Source organism: Oncorhynchus mykiss, chromosome 4, assembly GCF_057628025.1.
Source record: "Oncorhynchus mykiss isolate SJ-2025 chromosome 4, ASM5762802v1, whole genome shotgun sequence".
NCBI classification, from domain to species: domain Eukaryota; kingdom Metazoa; phylum Chordata; class Actinopteri; order Salmoniformes; family Salmonidae; genus Oncorhynchus; species Oncorhynchus mykiss.
The window spans coordinates 73,157,943-73,184,320 of record NC_143025.1 but is presented as its reverse complement, the minus strand read 5'-3'; the positions used below and the strand labels follow the sequence as shown (position 1 = coordinate 73,184,320).

Sequence of the window (26,378 nt, the reverse complement as noted above, 5' to 3'; positions counted from 1 at the left end):
ATGGGAGTACAAATGGAAGAATGACTCAAAATTAAAAAAAACATTGTGACATGAAAGTAACTAACTAAACCCGTGTCAAATACCCAACAAGATTATCATTTGGGCAAGCATTAACTTTGACCCTGGTCTCAACCTTTAACCTTTCGCCTCTGAACCCTAAAATGTCTGGTCATGCCATAATGCATCCATATTAATCTCTATAAACGTTGATGGCTATGTTAGACTAGATTAGACTAACAATTTACAAAATGTAAAAGAGAGAGAAATAAGATAAAGATAGAATAGTGCATTGTTAGTTCTGTTGAGTATGTATTGTTTATTTGAATGGACCAGACAATCTGCAAATTCCTCAAAAAAAGCATTTTATTTAGGACACAGTACAGTAAACCGTTTGTTTTACAGACATATTGTAGATTGTGACAATCAACTGATTGCTACACCATATTGATGGGAACTACTGTTAGTGTGACCTGGCAGATGTGTATTGTAACTGCACAACTATGGACGATAACGGAGGATCGTTTCTTTACTATCCATCTAGTGTTTGGGTGGATGTTCACCGGTCAGATCTTGGGTCTGGTTACGAGTTGTTTTCCAAAAACACTTTGCAGCATCTCACACATTGTTCGTACACATTTTCAAAGTCTTCCTCATGCCCCTATAAAACAGGAAAAAAAAGGGAAATCAATGAATTTTGCCCCAAAATATTGTATGAATAAAAGTTATACATTTCTGCTTTTCAGAAAGCTATAAAATAAAATTTGATGTGTTCACCAATATTGTTTTTATAAGGCATTTAAATAGTGCCATCAAAATAAGACAGCAGGAAAGAGCCTTTTCCTTGAGCAATGAAACAGTTCATCTTTCTCCAAATCTGGATCAGAAAGCCTCTAGTTACTAGTTCAATCATTTCCCAAACCAGTAGAATATAGAGCTGACATTGGATGGGGGGTTTCTTCAGTGACGTTTCCCCCCCCCCCCCCAAAACCCACACAGTTCTGGCTAATTGGCTCGTGATTAAATTAGCCAATAATAGAGAAGAAAACAGCCCAAGCCAACTTTCCAGGCCCACCATAAATAACGTTACACCTTTCAGAGACCTGTAACACCAATCCAAAGTGCCAAAAGGGCATGTTTTGTCCTTTGAAATGTTCAGCATTTCTCTCTCCTGTTGTGTGGCAAACTAATTTAAAACTCAAATTTACACTGTGTGAATAGTAATGTTAAAACATCAAGAAGAGACTCTTTCCAGAAAAATATACCAAACAGAGAGAGATGCAATAAAAAACAACAACAATAGATGTAATATCTGTCCACATGCATTGGTGAAACACAGACAGCCCATTGTAGAGGCCGGTTGGGGACTCCTAAAGCGATGATCTCATATTCATAAAAAATCAGATCTGTAACAACCAGGGAAGATGGCCGACAACGGCATGTAACACTAACTTTAAAAAGTTCATCCAAAAATGAAAGATATTTTCTTTCCTCAGAAATGGTCTAGGAGTAGAGTGCACATGCCATTTTGTAATACGTTTTAAAAGTGTTTTTTACTTGTTCAGGCCATTGTAAAAGGTAAAAAACCGTCTGAAAAATTGTATTGTTTTTTATAACGGACTGCTCGTTTTATACCATACTGGAACTAAAATCAAAAGCAGAAACGTTCAGAAATGAGTCCCTGTGCAAAATGTACTTGGACACATTTGACAGTTAGCCTTTTAATATACTCCTTCGCTGGCAGGAGAACAGCCAACCACACCTGAAGACTTAACACCCACCCAGTTCCTCCACCCCCTCCAACCCCCAAACCCAGTCTCTGATCCAAACAAAAAGGCTCCAAATGAAGTCTTTGGAAACCCATTCAGCTACGTCCTCCTCAGAGCTTGTCATCGGCTCTAAGGTTGGACTGAATTTATGTCTCAATTTATTTAAAAAACAGCCGTCTGGCTCTAGTCCTTTACTGTGCTTCTCTGCCATGCGATGTGGCGACAGATGACGGACCACAGCCCAGTGCTGTCAACAGGCCAAAATATTTATTTACTCGCCTCTGAAACCATGTTTAAGGCTAAGCTCCCTCTGGCTACCACACACTCACAGCTGGTGTTAAAGGTCCAATGCAGACATTTTTATCTCAATAGCAAATCATTTCTGGGTAACAATTAGATACCTTACTGTGACTGTTTCTAATTGAAATGATCAAAACGAAACAAAAATTGCTTCTTAGCAAAGAGTAATTTCTCAAGCAATAATTTTTCTAGGACTGTTGTAGTGGTCTAAGTGGGGAGGGGAAAACTGAAAACTAGCTGTTATTGGCAGAGAGGTTTAGAACTCTTATTGGTCTATTAACTCATTTACTGCCTGGTGAAGCCAAAACTCCATCCCACCAAAACAGGCTGAAATTCCAGGCATTTTCTTTTTTTCCAAACAGCTCTTACACTAAAAGGATATTATCATTTTCACAATATTTTTACAACCTCCATGTGGAAACATATATAAAACATAGGAAAATCACATTTTTGACAGCACTGGGATTTTAACACACAGGGACAGACAGCCAAGAAGAGGGACACACATGATTGAGCCAGAGCGCACACAGACACTTAATTTTGGTCAACCACAACCATCGCAACATTAATACTTTACCGTCATTATTCTATCAAAAGGGTATTTCCTGAAACCCTAATATAAACATCTCAATTACCCACACATGACATTATGCGATCAGAGGTCTACCCGCAACATGCATGTCCCTAGTCAAGACCACACAACAAATTAATTCATTTATTATTTTAACAAGAATATAGGACAGGGGGATATGATTTATGTAGCATTCCTCATCAAACCAAACATGCAGTTTGCCTGCATTTTCACATTCCTGAAACATTTCCCTCCTTTTTTCTAATTATCTTCCTCCACAACCAACAGCAGAGACCGTAGTAGACCAACAGCAGAGACCGTAGTAGACCAACAGCAGAGACCGTAGTACACCAACAACAGAGACCGTAGTACACCAACAACAGAGACCGTAGTAGACCAACAGCAGAGACCGTAGTAGACCAACAGCAGAGACCGTAGTAGACCAACAGCAGAGACCGTAGTAGACCAACAGCAGAGACCGTAGTAGACCAACAGCAGAGACCCGTAGTAGACCAACACCAGAGACCGTAGTAGACCAACAGCAGAGACCGTAGTAGACCAACAGCAGAGACCGTAGTAGACCAACAGCAGAGACCGTAGTAGACCAACAGCAGAGACCGTAGTAGACCAACAGCAGAGACCCGTAGTAGACCAACACCAGAGACCGTAGTAGACCAACAGCAGAGACCGTAGTAGACCAACAGCAGAGACCGTAGTAGACCAACAGCAGAGACCGTAGTAGACCAACAGCAGAGACCGTAGTACACCAACAACAGAGACCGTAGTAGACCAACAGCAGAGACCGTAGTACACCAACAGCAGAGACCGTAGTAGACCAACAGCAGAGACCGTAGTACACCAACAGCAGAGACCGTAGTAGACCAACAGCAGAGACCGTAGTAGACCAACAGCAGAGACCGTAGTAGACCAACAGCAGAGACCGTAGTAGACCAACAACTGGACTTCAACTGTCAAACTAACTGCCCTCCCTCATCACATCCATGTAAAATTCTATCTACTCTACACAAACCAACTGGCCTCCACTTCCGATGCCATTTGGCAGGACTTACGAATGCATAGGAAGCATTTAAAGCTGGGAAAAGTTAACGAAGCCATGAAACATGTTGTGAGATGGTAAAGGAGGGGCTGCAGAGAGACTTGAGGACACAGGACATTAGTGATGGGGAACAAAAATCGATAGTTACAGTACCAGTCAAAAGTTTGGACATACCTACTCATTCCAGGGTTTTTATTGTCTCATTGTTCTGTTGAAAAACAAATTATAGTCTCACTAAGCGCAAACCAGATGGGATGGCGTATCGCTGCTGAATGCTGTTTCCATATGTGTTATTTCATAGTTTTGATGTCTTCACCATTATTCTACAATGTAGAAAATAGTAAAAATAACGAAAACCCCTTGAATGAGTAGGTGTCCAAACTTTTGACTGGTACTGTACATATCAGGATATTATTTTTGACGCTATATCGTATCGTTTTGACAATTTCGCAATATTATCTTTGCGCTATTTGGCTGTAACGGAACCAAAACTCCAGTATTTTTCCTTCATAGCTTGTTCTCCATCTTTTTAAGTAGGGAGACAATGTGTTTTTGACAGTTTTATTTCCATAACTGATCAGATCTTTCTCATAGCTCTCTTGTCCCTCTGCAGCAGACATATGTGAGCAATAATGTTTGGAACATCAAATGATCGAATCATAATACATATAGAATTGTGAGAATCACAATATATATCGTATCGGCACCAAAGTATCATGATAATATCGTATCCTAATAATATCGTATCTCAGGACATGAGAGGAAGACAATATCTTGCTACTGTTTTCCCATCAGAAACCAATTGTTCCATACAGTGGTTTTAACTGGGGATGACTTTTTTTTAAAATTTACACTAGGCAAGTTAGTTACAAACAAATGATTATTTACAATGACGGCCTACCGCGGCCAAACCTGGACGACGCTGGGCCAATTGTGCACCACTCTATGGGACTCCCAATCAAGGCCGGATTTGAACCAGGGACAGTGACGCCTCTTGTACTGAGATGCAGTGCCTTAGAGCGCTGCGCCACTCGGGAGTCCAGAGTGAGGCTTAGGCATAGATAGTGCTGGTGTGAGGACACAAGGACTCTGAATTATGGGAGTTAACATGGAAACTTACCCTATAGAGAACAGGACATGGATTCATCTAGCCTACAGTACTTTAGAATAATGTTGGTGGGTTAAGCCATATGCAGTCATGGTTCTTTTTTGTTCACAACGCGAGCAGCAGAATCGTTTTTTTTGTCTAAACCTAGTAACCCAGTTGTGATAGGGCCCCTTAGTACTGGTGGGAAAACGCTGTCATTGCAGTAGACTTACGTAGTATGGGTCTTTGATGATCAGTTGTTTCTCTGGGTCGTACGAGCCCAGCAGCTCAATCTTGGCTTTGCTGTTTTTCACAGAGTTTGCCTTCTTTTTCAGGTCACTGTAAAGAGAGAGAAAAGTCAGACGGTTAGGATGTGTTCCTGTGACAATACTAAAATCAAATACCACCAGTGCTATTTTGGACCATATATCTGGACAGACTTTTACAAATGTAACCACCCATTTCATAGAACAACTTTTATTGTGGTATAAATGGCCATCTGTCATAACAAATGGAACCAAATAAAAAAGGTTTAATAAGTCTTAGACACCCATTTTGTTGGTTTGGTGTTTCTGTTACACGCAAGAGCCTATCACAGACAACACATCTATTCTATTCCAAGTTTTCCAAATGGCTTACTGTGGTATACGCTATCAGTGCAAAACAAGTCGAACTCTGAAACCAAATATCAATATATGAGAATTTATTTGTGACTAAATCGTTTTGACAGTTACTAGAACAGTTACTTAAAGGCTACACAACTTCTTCAAACACGTCCTCACAATCCAACTGTGGAAATGAGTCTTTTATTGACTTTACTGGTTTCTTTAATTTTGATGCTTGGGTAATTGGGCTTATAAATACAACAACACACTCAGACAGTAATAAAAGCAGCTAGGAAGGATCCATGCACCAAGCCTGGCTGGAAACCAGACCACAGGGGTTTAGAAATGTAGCGGATGGATATAAAAAAAAAAACTATTACTAACCCAGGCACTAAAACAAAGCGGTTGCCAGGTCCTTCCCATTGTAAGTAGTGTAATGGCTCAAATGAAATGGCCAGCCATACTGCTTGGACCGAGAGGGGACTGACTCCCCCACAGTGAGGGTATGGGGCCAAGCAGAGAAGATTCCAATACTGGGAATGGGATTCTAAACAGGGAACTACCGCCCTACTGCGGGGGGGGTTAAGGTTAGTTCTATAGCACTGCATTGTAAATGTAGAATGCAGTGGAGCTGAAAGGGCTCCTGGTTCCCACTGACTAAACTGAAATGTAAAAGCACTATAATCCAACACAATAATAACACATGTAAAACCTAACTGGTGATGATTAATTAAGTCATTGGTAATAATTGGCAGGGAGTTAAGGTTAATCTCTTTCTCTCGCTAGCCAACCAAATACTTGGAGAGAGAAACAGAATGGATGAAGGGAAAAGTCGCCCCCAAACAGAAAAGACGAGGCATCCAAAGACCTCAGTAAGCTGCTTACAGACCGCACCGCCTTAGGCATGTGATCTCTAAATGATCCCTGAACGTTCAAAGTAGCAAGAAATATCCCTCCCCCTGCCCAGGCTTCACATGCAAACAGCTTAGGGACACTCACTTGTTAGACAGACTTTACCCCTACACTTTACATAGACCTTGAGGTGTACATGTCTGCCTGTATGTCACGTGTGCATCTGTGTGTGTGTGTACACAATATACTTCTCCACAATCGCCAAGGCATCCCCTTACCTGACCCGTTGCAGGGAAAGCCCAACTTTAACATACAATGACATTTTGAATGGACGACAGCCGTCCCCGAGTTCCTGATATAAAGTTTGGATCTGACAATTACCTCGTTCCTATTGTACTTTTATTGCTCGGTCTGTTCTGTCTATCTCAATATCCCGGGCCATTTCTACACTCCGCATAAGCTCTTCTCTGACTTAGTTTGTGACCCCGGTAATCATGTTTGGGTAAGTGCCATAGGGTCATAGAACAAGTAAACCCCAGGATGTTACTTACTTAAACATTTTTCTTTTTACTCCAATAATTTTGAATGGCAGCCCGGAATAGAATAGACTTGTCATGATGTCATGGCACAGAACACCGCTCTGTGAGTCAAGAGTGTCCGTGCAGATGTTGCAAATTGTGTTCACCCCCCTCTTGAACAAAGGAAGTAGACCGAGCACACACACACACATATATATACGCATGGACGGACACACATGCACTCACACACGAACATAGGGTTAAGATGCATATACCTCAAATTGCTCTCATCCATGCACAGAATGTAGTCAAATGACATAAAATCCTCCTTTGTCACCTAGAAGAAGAAAAAACACAGAAGACAAAATGTTAACATTGGTACTGGTGTGTGTTGACAACAAAAGACTGGCTGTTGTGATTTCTCTATAAAGTTTAACTGTCAGGCACTAGGCCCTATATAACTTCTGCCTGGTATATGTGTTCCATTACAGTGGTAAAGATCTCTCCCTGGTTCTTGTTGAGTCAAATTGAGAGGTTCTAGAGAACTCCGAGAGAGAAGAGGAAGGAGAAAGAGAGGGGGAGCGAGAGAGAGATGGAGAGGAGCGGTGTCTGGGTACCTCCATGTTCAGGGTTATGAAAGGGATCAAAGCAGTACATCTTCCAAGTACAGTGCATTCGGAAAGTATTCAGACCCTTTGACTTTTTCCACATTGTGTTACGTTACAGCCTTATTCTCAAATTGATTAAATTAATAATTTTCAATCTACACTAAATACCCCATAATGATAAAGTGTAAACCGGTTTTACATTTTTTGCAAATGTATAAAAAATCTAAAACAGAAATACCTTATTTACATAAGTATTCAGACCCTTTGTTATGAGACTTGAAATTAACCTCAGGTGCTTCCTGTTTTGTTACCATCCCTAAGGTGAAGCATGGTGGTGGCAGCATCATGCTGCGGGGATGTTTTTCAGCGGCAGGGATTGTGAGACTAGTCAGGATTGAGGGAAAGATGAACGGAGCAAAGTACAGAGAGATCCTTAATGAAAACCTGCTCCAGAGCGCTCAGAGCCGAAGGCGAAGGGTCGCCTTCCAACAGGACAATGACCCTAAGCACACATCCAAGACAATGCAGAAGTGGCTTCGGGACAAGTCTCTGAATGTCCTTGAGTGGCCCAGTCAAAGCCCGGACTTTAACCCGATCTAACATTCTGGAGAGACCCCATCCAACCTGACAAAGCTTGAGAGGATCTGTAGAGAAGAATGTGAGAAACTCCACAAATACAGGTGTGCCAAGCTTGTAGTATCATAACCAAGAAGATTTGAGGCTGTAATCGCTGCTAAACGTGCTTCAACAAAGTAATGAGTAAAGGATCTGAATACTTATGTAAATTAAATATCTGTTTTTATAATTGTAATGCATTTTCACAAATATCTGAAAACCTGTTTTTGCGTTGTCATTATGGGGTAGTGTGTGTGGATTGATGAGAATATATATATTTTTTAATCAATTTTAGAATAAGGCTGAACGTAACAAAATGTGGGAAGAAAAAAAATCAAGGGATCTGAATGCACTGTATGTGAATCTTGCAACACTTACTCAGCAGCCATGACTCAGGAGAGAGTTAGGCCATGCCTCACTTATGGTTTGAAAGGGTTTCTAGGGTGGGACTTGGGAATGGAGAGGTTAAAAGAGTGAAGAGAAAGAAGTAGAGGGATTAAAGACAGAGAAAGAGTAATATACATGAAAGCTCGCCAAAACATGGCCATTCCAGATTTGTATAATAAGAGTATATAATAACTAGGTGTTGTGTATGTAGTATCCAAAAACCCTTGCAAAATCAAAGTTAAGTTGGCAAAATGTCAAATTCCATCCACTGCTATTTCAACTCTGTAGTTCCCCGCTTGGGCTTTACAGCACAAACACACACAATATTTGTCTTCTCCCTTTGCAATAATCTCTGGTCAAAATCCTCATGTGAACCCCCTCCACAATGCAGCGATAGAGCCTGGTTGGATTTCTGGAATTTTTGACTGACAGTCAGGGAGGCTGCTATATGAGGAACGGGTAGGAGGGGAGAGATATAAGGAGAAATAAGGGAGAACGATGACCCGGTCTAAGGGCAGACAGATAAAAAGTTCAGAAACCGTGTGGAGTTGTTGAGTTATTGTATGACTCTTGGTGAGCAGTGAGTTTGAGCAGGGAACTGTCTGATTACAAGAGCTCAGTCTAAAGCTATAGTAAGTAAAATGTGGTGATGGGAATTGGGATGACACCCAGACTGAAAAAAATTATGCTTGATTCTGACAATTTGCATTCATGGCAAAAAATCATATTGCTTCAAACCCCTTGCAGGGCCCCCTCCAATCAAATCAATTATCTGGAATTTCCAGTGTTAAGACTAAAATAACTTAATCTTTCTCTGTGATGATGCACTTATGGATTCATTAACAACAACAACAACAAAAAATGAATAGTCCCCATTCTATCCCCTTGTGGTTGTCTCTCAATAAAACAAACAAACTCACGTTTTTGATTAAACAGAGCACCCTCTGTCTCTAAACAGTATTTTCTGAGGCAAGCCGAGACATTACATTAGAGGCAAGAAACAGTGAGTTAAAGTTCACTGAAATTAGCAGGGAACGGGGGGGAACAGAGAGCGAGAGAGAGAAACTCAGAGCTTGTCAAAGTTCATTGCGTGGAGACATGGGTGGCTCAGAGCCAGGGCAGCGTTGAGCTCCCATCCCTAATTTCTGGAGATTAGAACGGGGTTGGCCTCTGTCCGTTATGAGAGACAAACCAACATGACGGCAGCTCCCCTTCCCAGCATTGGGTCAGGGAGGGCACCAGAGAGCTGGCAGGAGAGACAGGGAGAGCTGGAAAAACTTTGGAGAGAAAAAGACCAGCAAAACATGAGGCCCACTAACACAGTTGGCAAATATGGTTGGGGTGAAATCAATTTAAATTCCAGTCAATTAAAAAAGTAAACCAAATTACACATTTTCCAAAATGAAACGGGTTGACAAGAATTGAAATTTTAGTGTACTTCCTAAATTGACTGGAATTGAAATGGAATTAACCTCAAGCTTGTCTCTTTCAATAGACTGAGTAGATTTGGAGAGCCTAGATACCAGACTTCATAACATCTTGGTGTGATTTAGCAGTGTCTATCAGGATGCAATACTAAGCATTGGCAATAAAAGTTAGTACTGCTAGGAAAGTCATTGTGCTCGAGTGTTTTATTCATGGGATTTAGGCTAATACAGCCAACTCACACACACTCTCCCCCACACACACACACTTTCCATGCCACACACATTTTTAAACAGTCTCCAAAGTGACCCAGCAAGGACCCCAGGGTGACTGATGTATCATATACCTGTCGGGCCCTGTGTTTTGTTTCAATGCCATGTGTCCTCAAGCAGGCCAGACCACGGGCGTCCGGGGAGCTGCCTGTGTTCCAGTCAGTCGTGGCACCACTGTCTATGACCCACTGCAACAACAGAGAACACAAGAGCTAGCTAGCTAATGCTAACAGGAAGGATAAAGGGGTTGGTCGTACCTGCCTGGCTACATGCCTCATGGGCACCCCGTGTTTCTTCATGCAGGCTTGACCACGGTGGTCTGGAGGGTTGCCTATCTCATAGGTGGAGGTGGCAGCACTGTCTATCCTCCACTATGCAGAGCAGGAGAACAGCAACAACAAAGCAAAATGTATTCATATGCACACAATGACTCAGCACATGCAGCACATTAGAGCAATCTAATAATAGGTTGACAGAGTTCAGTCTAATTTGTTTGTTTCCTTAGCCTATACTGTTAAAACTGCATCTCCATCTCTAGAAGCAGAAGACTGCAGAGCTGGTCATCTCCGTATACCCGTCGCAAGACCCACTGGTTGATGCTGATTTGCATAACCCTCTTAGGCCTCACTCCCCCCTATCGGAGATATCTAATGCAGCCCTCATCCTGCACATACAACACCCGTTATGCCAGTCACATTCTGTTAAAGGTCCCCAAAGCACATACATCCCTGGGTCGCTCCTCTTTTCAGTTCACTGCAGCTAGCGACTGGAACAAGCTGCAACAAACACTCAAACTGGACAGTTTAATCTCAATCTCTTCATTCAAAGACTCAATCATGGACACTCTAACTGAGAGTTGTGGCTGCTTAGCGTGATGTATTGTCTCTACCTTCTTGCCCTTTGTGCTGTTGTCTGTGTCCAATAATGTCTGTACCCTGTTTTGTGCTGCTACCATGTTGTGTTGTTGTCATGTTCTGTTGCTGCCATGCTGTGTTGTTGTCTTAGGTCTCTCTTTATGTAGTGTTGTCTCTATTGTTGTGATGTGTGTTTTGCCCTATATTTGTATTTAATTCATTTTTATTTTGAATCCCAGCCCCCGTCCCCGCAGGAGGCCTTTTGGTAGGCCGTCATTGTAAATAAGAATTTGTTCTTAACTGACTTGCCTAGTTATATAAAGTTTTTTTTTAATATATATTTTTAAACAGTTTGGAATATGATGCAGTAGGGGAACAAAAGTTTATCAATCAAAAGAGTACAGTAGCTCAACAAACGTACAACATATGTGGAGCAAAGTCTACACAAAACAAGTTACATAATATATGCATTACTTCTATGTAACAGAGCTGTCAATATGTTCCTGTGAAGATCTACCCACACATATATATACATTTAAGTCTTTACCTTGTCAACAACACCAGCATCTGTCGCCATTTTCCTGAAGACGGCTTCGGCGATGGGGGACCTGCAAATGTTCCCTGTTAAAAAAAAAGAGACACATAATAAGCTGACTACCATTAGAGTGCTTGGCTAAATTAGGTCACGCTGCTTGCTTCACCAGTACCACTTCCTCATAACTCAGCTCATACCGAGGCTCGAACCTAGGACCTCTGCCTCGCAAACACATATGACCACCCTCCTGAGTCGAGAATGTACCCAGTCGAGCCACAGAAAAGTTAGCTATTTGGCAGCGTTAGTGGAGATACCCATCTGCTACACTTGCATCAGCAAAAACTGATTATCTCACAATATCCCCTGGAGTCTTGGTGAATATCTAGCCTATATTTCTGAATGAAAAATAATAATTTAACTTGTTGAGACCCAAGTGAGTCAGCTACAGTGTTTGATTGGAGGTATTACATGGCAATGTGGTCACGTTTTACATTATGCAATCTGAACAATGGAACGTCGTTGAAATGTCCAATTAACAGTTCAATATAACATATTGGAAACATGAGAAACTTTTGATAGCTGGCTGTTGACTACAAAATGAATTCCCATAATCACCTTAGCCTGCCTGGCTATGGCACATGCTCTTCGTACATAATTTTACATTGGACTCTACTGTCCAAAGGTCTTACGCCGTGGTATAATCATTGAGCAACCTTTTCATTGCCTTTGCATTTCAGATAAAGATAATCTGGTGATATATTAGTAAGGGATATTAGGCAAGTTTGATGAGTGGTCACTAGTTTTTCAAAGATGTGAAAGAACTGCGTGGCCCAACGAAATGGACTAATAGACAGATTCCAAACTAAATCATGGCAGTGAATGTAAGGTTTTAGTATTGCAAGTTGGATACAGAAATTGATATGTGCAATTTAGTTAGCTAGCTAACTAACTAACTACAATAGCGGTTGCAATAGTTATTGTACCAACGTTTTCAGTGGTTTAGCTAGCTAGTTACTCAGTAACTACTGGAGCTAGCATAGCATAGCACCCGTTAGCATCACTTGCCATTCACGTACAAACGACAGTCAGTTCCAAGTGTATGGCAATTTGTTGTATTTAATGTATTATCACCTTGACACACCATTGACTCGTTATGTGCATGAAATCACAGAGACTGGTCTTTTTCTTGGTCGTTTCTTACCCAGACACACGAACAGAACAGATTTTCCACTGCTGGCTGCCATTTTGCTTTTAGGGTCTTATGTCAGTATCACTCGATTTTGTCTAGAAGGGATACAGTTTATGTCAGAATTGATATTTCGGAGCAGGTTAGGAGAATTTACGCGGCAGGTTTACGTAGCAGTTTGCGGTTTACGTAGCAGTTTGAGATAATTGGGTTAAGGTCAGAAAAATAGTTAGGGTTAAAATCAACTTTTGACTTTATTTTGACATAGAATGTATCCCATCTAGCCTTGTTCACATCACTAGCACGTTCTTCTTCTTCTTCTTCTTCGTCTTCTTCTAGTTTTCAGGCAGACAAGAGGCTTTGTTGCATATTGCTGGCGTTTACAGGTTGGAGTGTGAATTTCACATTTGTTCACAAAAACGGGAAAAGGAGAATGGGAAAAATGCATTGCACCGCCATCTAACCCTACTGTACATACAGTTGAAGTCGGAAGCTTACATACACTTAGGTTGGAGTCATTAAAACTTGTTTTTCAACCACTTCACAAATGTCTTGTTAACAAACAATAGTTTTGGTAAGTCGGTTAGGACATCAACTTTGTGCATGACACAAGTCATTCTTCCAACAATTGTTTACAGACAAATTATTTCACTTATAATTCACTGTATCACAATTCCAGTGGGTCAGAAGTTTACATACACTAAGTTGACTGTGCTTGGAGGTTGGAGGTGTGCCTGTGGATGTATTTCAAGGCCTACCTTCAAACTCACTGCCTCTTTGCTTGACATCATGGGAAAATCAAAAGAAATCAGCCAAGACCAAAAAAATTGTAGACCTCCACAAGTCTGGTTCATCCTTGGGAGCAATTTTCAAACGCCTGAAGGTACCAAGTTCATCTATACAAACAATAGTACACAAGTATAAACACCATGTGACCACGCATCCGTCATACCGCTCAGGAAGGAGACGTGTTCTGTCTCCTAGAGATTAACGAATTGTGGTGCGAAAAGTGCAAATCAATCCCAGAACAACAGCAAAGGACCTTGTGAAGATGCTGGAGGAAACAGGTACAAAAGTATCTATATCCACAGTAAAACGAGTCGTATATCGACATAACCTGAAAGGCCACTCAGCAAGGAAGAAGCCACTGCTCCAAAACCTCCATAAAAAAGCCAGACTACGGTTTGCAACTGCACATGGGGACAAAGATCGTACTTTTTGGAGAAATGTCCTCTGGTCTGATGAAAGAAAAATAGAACTGTTTGGCCATAATGACCATCATTGTGTTTGGAGGAAAAGGGGGGTGGCTTGCAAGCCAAAGAACACCATCCCAACCGTGAAGCACGGGGGTGGCAGCATCATGTTGCGGGGATGCTTCGCTGCAGGAGGGACTGGTGCACTTCACAAAATAGATGGCATCATGAGATAGGAAAGTTATGTGGATATATTGAAGCAACATCTCAAGACATCAGTCAGGAAGTTAAAGCTTAGTCGCAAATGGGTCTTCCAAATGGTCAATGACCGAAAGCATACTTCCAAAGTTGTGGCAAAATGGCCTAAGGACAACAAAGTCAAGGTATTGGAGTGGCCATCACAAATCCCTGACCTCAATCCCATAGAAAATTTGTGGGCAGAACTGAAAAAGTGTGTGTGAACAAGGAGGCCTACAAACCTGACTCAGTTACACACGCTCTGTCAGGAGGAATGGGACAAAATTCATGGGCCCAACTTATTGTGGAAAGCTTGTGAAAGGCTACCTCAAACGTTTGACCCAAGTTAAACAATTTAAAGGCAATGCTACCAAATACTAATTGAGTGTATGTAAACTTCTGACCCACTGGGATTGTGATGAAAGAAAGAAAAGCTGAAATAAATCATTCTCTACTATTATTCTGACATTTCACATTCTTAAAATAAAGTGGTGATCCTAACTAACCTAAAACAGGGAATTTTTACTTGGATTAAATGACAGGAATTGTGAAAAACTGAGTTTAAATGTATTTAGCTAAGGTGTATGTAAACTTTTGACTTCAACTGTATACGCCACTATCCCCAACAAACCCTACACCTCTTCCCACTACTTTTGCCCTAACAGATCCTACACCAGGCTGTCGGCCCGGGAGGATGGAATCTCTTCTCTCAAAACCCCCTGTAGATCTTCTGCACTAAAATCTCTGACACCCAAAAACGTCTCAGCTGCCACCAAATCAATCTTCTGGGATCTCCGTTCCATCTGTGCGGTACAATTAATGACCATAGCAATAAATGCCAAGATGCCAACCTTACTAATGCACAAACTGTTTGGGTCACTCTGTACTGGCCTACTACTACTCATAGGGATCCTCTCAGGCTCTCACCCTTTGCCCATCATCCTCTACTTTCCACACTGCCTAGCATATCAAACTCTCTTGCACCCGACATTTCTGATCCCCAGCAACATCCCAGCTAACAACAAATGTTCCAACAACTGTATAACATTCCCTTAAGCGTCTAATTCGTTCAGTAGCTAAGATTTTTATAGGAATGTTCCCATGTGCATGGAATGTTTCCAAGAGACCATTTGGTTAATGTAAAATATAACTTACCCAGAACGTAGTTACCATGTTCTCAGAACTTTAATGTTCTAGACATGTTTCGTGGGCACATTGCAAGACATTCATATGTCTGGTTTTGTTTGGGTTAGGAGAATATTCCTTCAACGTCGCACCAAACATACACAGAACATGGTTGCCATGTTCTCAGAATATAAGATATTGTTGTAGACACGTTAAATTAGAAAATAAATGTTTTTATTTAACCATGCAAGTCAGTTAGGATAACATTCTCATTCACAATGACAGCCTACCCCAGCCAAACCTAGGCCAATTGTGCACTGCCCTATGGGACTCCCAATCACAGCCAGATGTGATGCAGCCTGGATTCAAACCAAGGACTGCAGTGACATCTTTTGCACTCAGATGCAGTGCCTTAGACCACTGCGCCACTCGGGAGCCATTGCAACAACATTTACATGTTCAGTTTTCTGAGGATTAGGAGAATATTCCATCAACATCCCACCAAACATACACAGAACATGGTTGGTATGTTCTTAGAACATAATATATTAACGTTCTAGACTATTTTCATGGGAATGTTTGAAGAACATTGATGTGTTCAGTTTTCTGAGGGTTAGTAGAATATTCCATCATAGTCCCACCGAACATACACAGAACATGGTTGCCATGTTCTCAGAACATAAGGTATTAATGTTGTAGACACACTTCATGGGAACGTTGCAAGAATATATACAGTTGAAGTCGGAAGTTTACATACACTTAGGTTGGAGTCATTAAAACTTGTTTTTTAACCACTCCACAAATGTCTTGTTAACAAACTTGTTTTTTAACCACTCCACAAATGTCTTGTTAACAAACTGTAATTTTGGCAAGTCGGTTAGGACATCTATTTTTTTGTATGGCACAAGTAATATTTTCAACAATTGTTTACAGACAGATTATTTCACTTATAATTCACTGCATCACAATTCCAGTGGGTCAGAAGTTTACATACACTAAGTTGACTGTGACTTTAAACAGCTTCGGAAAATTCCAGAAAATGATGTCATGGCTTTAGAAGCTTCTGATAGGCTAATTGACATAATTTGAGTCAATTGGAGGTGTACCTGTGGATGTATTTCAAGGCCTACCTTCAAACTTAATGCCTCTTTGCTTGACATCATGGGAAAATCAAAAGAAATCAGCCAAGACCTCAGAAAGAAAATTGTAGACCTCCACAAGTCTGGTTCATCTTTGGGAGCAATTTCCAAATGCCTGACCGTACCACGTTCATCTGTACAAACAATAGTACAGGAGTACAAACACCATGTGACCATGCAGCCGTCATACCGCTCAGAACGCGTCTCGCGTTCTGTCTTCTAGAGATGAACGTACTTTGCTGCGAAAAGGGCAAATCAATCCCAGAACAACAGCAAAGGACCTTGTGAAGATGCTGAAGGAAACGGGTACAAAAGTATCTATATCCACAGTAAAACAGTATGTGTCCAAAGAAAAAATAACTATATATTCATGTACATACTACTTCAATTGGCCCGACCAACCAGTGCTCCCACACATTGGCTAACCGGGCTATCTGCATTCTGTCCCGCCACCCACCACCCCTCTTTTATGCTACTGCTACTCTCTGGTCATATATGCATAGTCACTTTAACCATATCTACATGTACATACTAACTCAATCAGCCTGACTAACCGGTGTCTGTATGTAGCCTCACTACTTTTATAGCCTCGCTACTGTATATAGCCTGTCTCTTTAATGTTTTATTTCTTTACTTTCCTATTGTTCACCGAATACATTTTTTTGCACTATTGGTTAGAGCCTGTATGTAAGCATTTCACTGTTGTATTTGCCGTATGTGACAAATAAACTTTGATTTGAAATGTGTATATACACTGAACAAAAATATAAAGTGTTGGCCTATTGTTTCATGAGCTGAAATTAAAAATCCCAGAAATGTTCCATATGCACCAAACACTAAGTTCTCTCACATTTTGTGCATAGATGTGTTTACATTCTTGTTAGTGAGATTTTTCTCCTTTGCAAAGATAATCCATCCAATTGACAGGTGTGGCATATCAAATAGCTGATTTAAACAGCATGATCATTGCACAGGTGCACTTTGTGCTGGGAACAATAAAAGGCCACTCTGAAATGTGCAGTTTTGTCACACAACACAATGCCACAGATGTCTCAAGTTTTAATGGAGCGTGCAATTGGCATGCTGACTGCAGGAATGTCCACCAGAGCTGTTGCCAGATAATTTAATGTTAATTTCTCAACCATAAGACACCTCCAACGTCATTTTAGAGAATTTGTCAGTACGCCCAACTGGCCTCGCAGATCTGTGTGTGCAAGTGGTTTACTGATGTCAACATTGTGAACAGAGTGCCGCATGGTGGCGGTAGGGTTATGGTATGGGCAGGCATAAGCTACGGACAACGAACACAATTGTCTTTTATCAATGGCAATTTGAAGGCACAGAGATACAGTGAAGAGATCCTGAGGCTCATTGTTGTGCCATTCATCCGCCACTACCCCCTCATGATCCAGCATGATAATGCACAGCCCTATGTCGCAAGGATCTGTACACAATTCCTGGAAGTTGAAAATGCCCCAGTTCTTCCATGCCCTGCATACTCACCAGACATGTCACCAATTGAGCATGTTGGGATGCTCTGGATCGAAGTGTATGACGCTGTGTTCCAGTTCACACAATATTCAGCAACTTTGCGCAGCCATTGAAGAGGAGTGGGACAACATGCCACAAGCAACAGCCTAATCAACTCTATGCGAAGGAGATGTGTCACTCTGCATGAAGCAAATGATGGTCACACCAGATACTGTTTGGTTTTCTGATTGGTGCTCCTACTTTTGTTTTAAAATGTATCTGTGACCAGCGGATGCATATCTGTATTCCCAGTCATGGGGAATCCATAGATTAGGGCCTAATTCATTTATTTCAATTTCCTTATTTCCTTATATGAACTGTAACTCATTAAAATCTTTGAAATTGTTGCATTATATTTTTGTTCAGTATGTGTTTAAGAAAGAAATACACATGTTACCAAGCCAATGAAAGCCCTGATTGGTTAGCTCTTTGTCTGTTGGTAAGATTAGGGATTTTCACACAGTGTTCTCAACACACATTTGACATGTTTAGTTATACAGTAATTATTATTCAACATGTCCTCACCTGGGTTTTGAACTCACAACCTCTTGGTTCATGGTACTCTGAACTTCCTGCTACACCACAATGTCAGGTATCAATTCATCTGAGAATTTTCATCATTTGAAAGAAACAACTTATTTCAGCAGCTGTGTAATGTTGGTGGGGTATATTAGCCTGTTTTAATGACAAGACACAATGTTATTAGTCCCCACGAGATGGAAATGTGTCTTCTGCTTTTAACACACACACACACACACACGCTGTGCAGTGCCCAATGAACAGTTTAGGGGGTTAAGTTCGTTAACCCTGGCACTTAAGGATTGATGCCAGCTCCCCTCCAGTTGCTGGCTCACTCCTCACCAATTCCTCCCCACCTGTCAGCACTGCTATTTGAATCACTATGTTCAATCAAATATTTTCTTGAATGTAGTTTTAACAGAGCTGAGATTTACTTCAAAATGCATTAACCCTATTGCTTACACCTACAATATCAAGTTGTTTCAGATTTACACAATTGCCTAGGAAGGAGGGTTAATGATTTCTTCTGGACAGGGCTTAACTACGTTGTCCCAATAAGCACATTCCTTAGAGATATCCCATATTGGGACAGTAGGTAGGGCGTTTGTCATGCTGGTGGCCTGGTTTCTAGACCTGTTAGGCGAGTCACCTTACTCTCACTGCCGGAATGTGTTGTCACTGAAAAATGCTGTTGCCTGCAACTGTGATACAGCAGGTTAAAACAATGTACAGTAAGTGTTTATTTTGCGTTTGTGAAATTATTTTGATGTGACATGAAAGTAAAGGGCTTTATGTTTATAGAACAGTGTGGCAATTGAGAATCGATTCACGTTTAGATGGAGTATTTGGCTGTTTTAACTGTCAGAGCCAGTCTACCTCTGAAAATAAATAACATAAGATCCTTGGACCTTAACTCTTAGAAAACTGGACACATTCATTTTCTTGCAACGTCCCATAAAAAGCATCTAGAACATTCATGTTTTATATTCTGAGGACATTGTAACCACGTTCTAGATAGGTTCTGCTTGACAATAAGGCAATGTTATCCTAACTTTAACACCAAGTCATGCTAAAAATGTTCTCAAAAGGTTTTTGCTAAAATAGATTTAATGTTCTGCTAACAAACTGAAAACTAGACACTCAAACATTAGGGGAACATTATGGGTAACATTACATAAATGTTCTCTCTACCTATAATTGTTAGCTGGGCTTGTATTAGGGAGATGTCATTTTGTATGGTTTGTACTAATGGCAGGTTAACGTGCTAATCCGAACTAGGCAACTCCGAAATTTCCGATTTGCAAATTGGTTGTACAGTCGTGGCCAAAACTTTTGAGATTGACACAAATATAAATTTTCACAAAGTCTGCTGCGTCAGTGTCTTTAGATATTTTTGTCAGATGTTACTATGGAATACTGAAGCATAATTACAAGCATTCTATAAGTGTCAAAGGCTTTTATTGACAATTACATGAAGTTGCAAAGAGCAAAGAGTCAATATATGCCGTGTTGACCCTTCTTTTTCAAGACCTCTGCAATCCTCCCTGGCATGCTGTCAATTAACTTCTGGGCCATATCCTGACTGATGGCAGCCCATTCTTGCATAATCAATGCTTGGAGTTTGTCAGAATTTGTGGGTTTTTGTTTGTCCACCCGCCTCTTGAGGATTGACCACAAGTTCTCAATGGGATTAAGGTCTGGGGAGTTTCCTGGCCATGGACCCAAAATATCAATGTTTTGTTCCCCGAGCCACTTAGTTATCACTTTTGCCTTATGGCAAGGTGCTCCATCATGCTGGAAAAGGCATTGTTCGTCATCAAACTGTACTTGGATGGTTGGGAGAAGTTGCTCTCGGAGGATGTGTGGGTACCATTCTTTATTCATGGCTGTGTTCTTAAGCAAAATTGTGAGTGAGCCCACACCCTTGGCTGAGAAGCAACCCCACACATGAATGGTCTGAGGATGCTTTACTGTTGGCATGACACAGGACTGATGGTAGCGCTCACCTTGTCTTCTCCGGACAAGCTTTTTTTCCGGATGCCCCAAACAATCGGAAAGGGGATTCATCAGAGAAAATGACTTTACCCCAGTCCTCAGCAGTCCAATCCCTGTACCTTTTGTAGAATATCAGTCTGTCCCTGATGTTTTTCCTGGAGAGAAGTGGCTTCTTTGCTGCCCTTCTTGACACCAGGCCATCCTCCAAAAGTCTTAGCCCTCACTGTGCGTGCAGATGCACTTACACCTGCCGTCTGCCATTCCTGAGCAAGCTCTGTACTGGTGGTGCCCTGATCCCGCAGCTGAATCAACTTTAGGAGACGGTCCTGGTGCTTGCTGGACTTTCTTGGGCACCCTGAAGCCTTCTTCACAACAATTGAACTGCTCTCCTTGAAGTTCTTGGTGATCCAATAAATTGTTGATTTAGGTGCAATCTTACTGGCAGAAATATCCTTGCTTGTGAAGCCCTTTTTGTGCAAAGCAATGATGAAGGCACGTGTTTCCTTGTAGGTAACCATGGTAGACAGAGGAAGAACAATGATTCCAAGCACCACCCTCCTTTTGATGCTTCCAGTCTGTTATTCGAACTCAATCAGCATGACAGAGTGATTTCCAGCCTTGTCCTCGTCAACACTCACACCTGTGTTAACGAGAGAATCACTGACATGATGTCAGCTGGTCCTTTTGTGGCAGGGTTGAAATGCAGTGGAAACTTTGCAATTAATTGCAATTCATCTGATCACTCTTCATAACATTCTGGAGTATATGCAAATTGCCATCATCCAAACTGAGGCAGCAGACTTTGTGAAAATGAATATTTGTGTCATTATCAAAACGTTTTGCCACGACTGTATACTGAACACAAATATATTTGCAACAATTTCTAAGATTTTACAGTAATAATTCATATAAGGAAATCAGTCAATTGAAACACATTGCCCACACACTTGGCAGTCAGGCTGGTATCCTGGCGGTTAGTGCAATTGGCCAGAAACCGAAAGGTTGCTGGTTCGAATATCCGAGCTGATAAGGTGAAAAATCTGTCAATGTGTCTTTGAGCAAGGCACTCAACCCTAATTTGCTGTAGGTATGCTGTCATTGTGAATAAGAATTTGTTCTTAACTGACTTTCTTAGTTAAATAAAAACTGGGGAGCCAGGCCCAGCCAATCAGAATGAGTTTTTCCCCACAAAGGACTTTATTACAGACAGAAATACTCCTCAGCACCCCAGTTGGACATTTCCAAGATCCTAGTTCCGACTAGCACGTGAACACGGTATGTGTGCTATTCTTTCTGCCTCAAGTCATCCTCCCACCTCCCATTATGCTTCTGGCTCCTTCTGTCAATGTCGCTTTCACTGGGTTAAAAATATCATGCCTGATTGAAAATCTAGGAAATCCTGCTTGCTGTTTATGTTTATTTGGGAAATGTGCTTATGAGAAATGTAACCAGTTGAATTGTAAAGGCCCATTATAGTCAACTCACATTGAAGCTATGGTTTAGCCTGTCATGTCTAGACGGGATACAGCTTTTCTCAAATTGAGCATTTTAGCTAACCCTAACTCTTTCCCTATTAACCTTAACCTAATTCTCCTAACCTGCTGCGTAAGTTCTTCTAACCTGCAATGAAAAGTCAGTATCCCGTCTAGATAAAACCAGTTTAGCCCGTGGTGGTGCTAGGTGTATAAACACTGAGTATACAAAACATTAAGAACACCTTCCTAATATTGAGTTGCACCCCCCCTTTTGCCCTCGGAACAGCCTTAATTCATTGGGGCATTGACTCCACAAGGTGTCAAGCGTTCTACGGGGATACTGTCCCATGTTGACTCCAATGCTTCCCACAGTCGTGTCAAGTTGGTTGGATGGCCTTTTGGTGGTGGTCTATTCTTGATACACACGGGAAACTTTTGCGTTTGAAAAACCCAGCAGTGTTGCAGTTCTTGACACAAACCGGTGCGGCTGGTCACCTACTACCATACTCGTTCAACAGCACTTAAATCTTATGTCTTGCCCATTCACCATCTGAGTGGCACACATACACAATCCATGTCTGAAATGCCTCAAGGTTTAAAAAGGACCTCCCCCTCATCTGATTTGAAGTAAGATCTGATCTGATTGAGGTAAGATTAATAAGGGATCATAGCTTTCACCTGGATGTACCTGGTCAGTGTATGTCATGGAAAGAGCAGGTGTTCTTAATGTTTCATTTACTCAATGTATACCTGTGTAATTACATTATTATGTAATCTGTAATTTGTACATTTAGTTTGAGATCATCTATGTGGGTAGGCAGCCCATTGACCACAGTGCCTGCAGCCTGATTGTAGGGCAGAACCACCTTGAATTAATTTGAAGATTTGATTTAGATTTTTGACCCTGTTTGGCTGTTTTGTGAGTCAATTATAGTCATTTTTGCCAGCCTTTTAATTATTACATACCCCTCCTACCACTACTTCTAGCCTACCTAATAAGTATTAACATTTTTGCACCTTAGGCTATACTTGGCCTTCCGTCCCAAGGTGGAAGTGGTGAAAGAGATTAGCTTTTTTATTGAATTCATCAACATTTTGTAGGTAAATAAAGTAAATTTAATGTGATGCTCAGAAAAGAGAGAATGTTGCTGCACCTGTTGTGGTTCTGAGTGCCGAGATTACACCTGTTGCACCTTCTAGTGGACAGAGTGGACAGGGTATCAACTCAGTGAAATAAGAGGATATTACAGATGTAGGATCTTAACTTGATCGCCCCGTTGCAGGAGATTTTAAAAATGTGTACTGTATTCAAGGTTTAAAAAGACTTCCGAAGTCTGTTATTTCCACTTTAAAAATTATAACTTGATTTTCCCTTAAGAAAAATGTACCAACCCCTAAATAAATGTCAAATCCACATAATAATTCACATGTCCTGTTGCTGCTGGATTATTTTCTTGCTGTAGCAAACTGGCTCAACTTAAGATTCTGCATCCGTAACTAGCCCATTTTTATTCAAGTCAAATCTATTTACAAACTAACCCAAATATTTTCAGTATGACTCAATCAAAATGTGTTAAATGTTGATAGTGATAAGAGGTGACTGAATCTGGTCAGTAGTAAAGAATGTGTTCAATAATGCATTTCCTGTGGCTGACTTTTGACTTGCTTCTATCCCAAGAATGTACTGTGAAGGACTATTGGCGAGCCTGCCTTTACTCCTTAACATCCAAGGACCTTATAAATTATGTTGAGGTAGACTTGCTCTGGCTGCCAAAACAGCCAAATACTCCATCTAAACGTGAATCAATTCTCAATTGTAATACGGTTCTAGAAACACAAAGCCCTTTCATTTCATATCACGTCAAAATAATTTCCCACAAGCAAAATATACACTTACTGTAGACAGTTTTAACTGGTTTTGACACAGTTGCAGTCGACAGTCTTTTTCAGTTACAGCACTTTTCTGACGTCCTTCTGTTACATATAAGTGTTCGGAGCATACTAGATAGATAATTAGCACAAGTGGGTGCCTCTGTCTCCCGTCTGTCTTCCGTAAACAAGCGATGTAATATGGAAATATGGCCTTGCGGGAAACCTAACCCTATAAAGGTGTGTAGTAATTTAGTATTTTGTTTTTTGAAGAAAACAAATATTGTGATATGAAAGTTAAGTTCCAAATATTTCAAAAAACGTATTGCAAGCGAGACATATTGGTGTTTAGACAGAGCTTCAGGACACCGTCGGAGTGTTGGGGCTCTGCCCTCAGCCGGCAGCCATTTTTTGTGAATAGACGTGAATGTCTGACATCACCATCTATGAATGGGCAAACTTGGTTCATGACCCAATAGTAAGAGCTCCTTTCCTCTAAAAATCCATGTTTGCAAATATGAACCCAGTTTAAACACATTCCAGATCCGTATGTGACGTCCAGCTCAAGCACGGACCAATCCCACTCTTCTCCTCAGGTTCACCCCAGATTGCAATCTCTTTTAACATACCTTTTTATTGTCCTATTTTTAACGCCACTATATTTCCCTGAAAAGTTATGCTTGCTTGAGGTACAGTATGAACTATTCAATCGGTATGAACCACCTGCAGTGTCCGCGGACCACAGGTTGGAAACCACTTGTAACGACTATCGTAGGTGGAAGAAGGAGAGGACCAAGGTGGAGCATGATACGTGTTCATGATCTTTTAATTACACTGGAACAAAAATATCAAACCGAAACAGTCCTGTCTGGTACAGAGACAGAAAACAACTACCCACACCCATAGTGGGAAAACAGGCTGCCTAAGTATGGTTCTCAATCAGAGACAACGATAACCAGCTGTCTCTGATTGGGAACCATACCAGGCCTAAACATAGAAACACAACACCTAGACATACAACATAGAATACCCACCCACATTACACCCTGACCAAACAAAAAATAGAAACATACAATGCAATCTACGCTCAGGGCGTGACACCACTGCCCTAGGCTGTACTTTGCCTTCCGTCTCAACGAGATGAGCTTTTCATACCCAAAGGTAGGCTATTTTATTGAATTCCTCAACGTTTTGTAGATAGCGTAAATGTAACGTGATGTTCAGACAAGAGAGACTGTTGCTCTGAGGTACAGTAGGAACTATGCAGGTCACAAGAAAATCCTGAGAAAGTCCTGACTGAATATGGAGTTTATTTCAACAGGCTGTTGTTCTTTCTGGCTGTTGTACAACCTGTTTACCATGAGCTCTGTGTTATTCCCCACACATTTATAACTGTCAGATAAAAAACTAAGAGCTCTGATTTCTGAGGAGTGACTTTTCCAAACTCTCTCTGACTCTGATACTCCATCAGGGAGTTGGACCGATTCTGAATACAATGACCAGAATGGTTTTCAAGTCTTGTAATTGGTTGTCATGAGGTTCTACTAGACAAATGGACTATCTTTAGGGCTCTGTGATTGGTTGAGGCCATTGGGGATCTCACATCACCTCGTTTCTACCAGGCAGTCTTGTTCTGTTTGGATAGAGAGAAATACAGCATCAGAGCCAGGGTGAGTCAACCATTTCTGAGGCTGTGCAGAAAACCAATACTCAGTGATTCATGTCATGCTGCTTTGGAGAGCCACACATGCAAGAATCTTAATGGATAAAAGTAAATATGTGCATATTTTAAAAGGGATGTTTGGCTCTTGTTGAGAATTAGGTTCACAGCTTCTCTCCCTGACAGGATTTGGCCCTGTCTGACTTGGGCCAGTCATTTTCAACACGGTTTAAATGTTATTTACTTTGATTCGAACAAGGGAAAATAAAACAGGAAATAGACCCATAACTCAAGCTGCCCTTTGGTAATTTTTACAAAAAAAATACACTGTATTTCCCATTTGTACTGGTTCACATAGATCAGCATTATCTTTTTCATGTTGTTTTAGAGTGCTCAGAGGTTCATGTGGGAGAATACATTAAGGGATCGGTGTCCCTTCCACGGGACGGTTGAGCTAACGTAGGCTAATGCGATTAGCATGAGGTTGTAAGTAACAAGAACATTTCCCAGGACATAGACATATCTGATATTGGCAGAAAGTTTAAATTATTGTTAATCTAACTGCACTGTCCAATTTACAGTAGCTATTTCAGTGAAATAATACCATGCTATTGTTTGAGGGGAGTGCACAATTTTGAACATGAAAAGTTATTAATTAACAAATTAGGCACATTTGGGCAGTCTTGATACAGATTTTTTTACAGAAATGCAATGGTTCATTGGATCATTCTAAAACTTTAGACGTACACTGGTGCTTTCTAGTGGCCAAAATATAAATTGCACATGGGCTGGAATAATACATTATGGCCTTTCTCTTGCATTTCAAAGATGATGGTACAAAAAAATATTTGACCAGATCTATTGTGTTATATTCTACTACATTCCTTTCACATTTCCATAAACTTCAAAGTGATTCCTTTTAAATGGTACCAAGAGTATGAATATCCTTGCTTCAGGGCCTGAGCTACAGGTAGTTAAATTTGGGTATGTCATTTTAG

The 26,378-nt window shown here is 41.0% G+C and overlaps 1 protein-coding gene across 3 annotated transcripts; it reads right to left on the bottom strand.

The window, feature by feature from the left end:
• Nucleotides 1-345: 345 nt before the first annotated feature.
• acp1 (acid phosphatase 1) lies at nucleotides 346-13,003 on the bottom strand. Of its 3 annotated transcripts, none has more exons than XR_016495430.1 (6): nucleotides 12,654-12,974; nucleotides 11,465-11,538; nucleotides 10,138-10,434; nucleotides 7,032-7,093; nucleotides 5,015-5,120; nucleotides 346-658 (listed from the first exon to the last, which is right to left on the bottom strand). XR_016495430.1 is itself a non-coding variant. In XM_021600788.3 (6 exons), the coding sequence occupies exons 1-6, from the start codon at nucleotides 12,694-12,696 to the stop codon at nucleotides 581-583; spliced, it is 477 nt and encodes a 158-aa protein (XP_021456463.1). In that variant the 5' UTR covers nucleotides 12,697-13,003; the 3' UTR covers nucleotides 346-580. The 3 variants fall into 3 exon arrangements, 2 of the variants coding, with proteins under 2 accessions (XP_021456463.1, XP_021456464.1); XM_021600788.3 differs by having other exon boundaries at nucleotides 10,138-10,251; nucleotides 12,654-13,003; XM_021600789.3 differs by having other exon boundaries at nucleotides 10,321-10,434; nucleotides 12,654-12,990.
• Between the last annotated feature and the right edge of the window lie 13,375 nt (nucleotides 13,004-26,378).

Excerpts from the sequence above, each read along its gene's own strand:
- acp1 (XM_021600788.3), bottom strand. The coding sequence starts at position 12,696 with ATGGCAGCCAGCAGTGGAAAATCTGTTCTGTTCGTGTGTCTGG. Across the intron at positions 7,094-10,137 it reads CAAAACACAGGGCCCGACAG|GTGACAAAGGAGGATTTTAT; the intron begins GTATATGATACA and ends TTCTTCTTCTAG. Across the intron at positions 5,121-7,031 it reads ATGGATGAGAGCAATTTGAG|TGACCTGAAAAAGAAGGCAA; the intron begins GTATATGCATCT and ends CTCTCTTTACAG.